At 41.9% G+C, this 1,453-nt stretch overlaps 1 protein-coding gene across 1 annotated transcript; it reads right to left on the reverse strand.

The window, feature by feature from the left end:
- Nucleotides 1-251: 251 nt before the first annotated feature.
- LOC122438511 (60S ribosomal protein L7) lies at nucleotides 252-1,077 on the reverse strand. Its single transcript, XM_043463432.1, has one exon. The coding sequence runs from the start codon at nucleotides 1,048-1,050 to the stop codon at nucleotides 304-306; it is 747 nt and encodes a 248-aa protein (XP_043319367.1). The 5' UTR covers nucleotides 1,051-1,077; the 3' UTR covers nucleotides 252-303.
- Between the last annotated feature and the right edge of the window lie 376 nt (nucleotides 1,078-1,453).

Below are 1,453 nucleotides of genomic sequence, written 5' to 3' on the forward strand. Positions count from 1 at the left end.
CTGTAAACTGAACTTTTCATCATGCACAAAGGCCTGTGAAATAGGCTTTCTTAGATTAGACCCAGTTTGGCCAACTGAAAAATCAGGATTTTTTTTTGTACAGGAAAATCTTCAATAAACCCAAGGAATGTTTTCACAAGACACAGGCTGGACCCTAAGTTTTGCATCCAAGAGGCTAGGCTGTTGATTTGACTTAATCTTGTCGCACCAAGATTTGCAAAGTAAAGATCAAAGTCAACCAAGACAATCCATTTCAATTGTTTATTAACGGACCAGATTACAAAAATAATCCTGGTAGATACCTTAGTTCATCCTTCTAATAAGCCTGTTGATCTGGTCTTCCCTGTTGCCAGCATCTCCACCTTCTACAAAATGGGTGGTCTTTTTCTTCATTCCACCTCGTGGAGAAGACAATTTAAAGGGCCACAGGAAGTTGTTTGCTTCCTTGAAACGTTTTCCAACAGTATAGATCTCATGAATCAGATCCTCCATGCAGATGATTCCGTATTTCCCAAGAGATCGAGCAATCAATGCGTTGTCTGTCAGGGCAATTCGCTTTTTGTTGATTTTGCCATAACCACGCTTGTAGATCAATTCATTTACAGACTTCAGATTTGGGTACCCCCATGCAATGTATGGCTCCACAATTCTCAGCATGTTAATTGATGCCTTGTTGAGCTTCACAAAGGTGCCATTGAAGATCTGCCGGAGGCGAAGGAGCTGCAGCACCTTTCGAACCTTTGGGCTCACACCGTTGATACCTCTGATCCTGATGACAAATGCCAATTTGGGTTCCGCGGGTACATAGAAGTTGCCAGCTTTCCGTGCCATCCTAGCCATTCGAATTTCGGTTCTGTACATCTGCCTGTATTCCTTGTGGTAATGCTTAGCTTTTTCATAAATAAGCTTCCTCCTTGCCTTTCGAAGCATCTTTTGGGCAAACTTCTTTCTCAGGCGCTTGATCTTAAGCTCTGCGAAATTCTTTCGCTTTTTCTTAAGGGTTTCTGGCACAGCAGGAACCTTCTTTTTCTTCTCTTCTGCACCCTCCATGGTTCCAGCCGGGAAAGAGGATGTGTCAGAGCTTTTCAAAGCCCTTATTTCCCAAAGCGTTTTATTTCTCAGACTTTTCTCCCAAAATTTTAGTTAATTTACTCTTTGTCTCAACTTTATTCATTGTCTTAGGCATCAGTGACTAAAACATTTGCCTGTAAGTGTTTTTTGACAAATATTGATTAGGTAACAGGTTTAGGACTAGGTGGGTTCTGTGTTAGGTAAGATAAAAGCAAGCCTTTGGGGCTGGTTTTCAAGGGAGTCATCAGACAGTTCAAAACACATAATTCTTTGTGATTGGAGTCAGCTACTATCAGTGGGTGCTGATCTGGAAATGCAGGTCATTGTTTTTGAGGCTGCTAGTAAACTCAGGGGCAGGGAATAGGACTAGGGTGAATCAACC

This window comes from Cervus canadensis, chromosome 3 (assembly GCF_019320065.1).
Source record: "Cervus canadensis isolate Bull #8, Minnesota chromosome 3, ASM1932006v1, whole genome shotgun sequence".
In the NCBI taxonomy this organism is placed as follows: Eukaryota; Metazoa; Chordata; class Mammalia; order Artiodactyla; family Cervidae; genus Cervus; species Cervus canadensis.

What these genes read in the sequence shown, in the direction of transcription:
- LOC122438511 (XM_043463432.1), bottom strand. Translation starts at nt 1,050, where the DNA reads ATGGAGGGTGCAGAAGAGAAGAAAAAGAAGGTTCCTGCTGTGCCAGAA.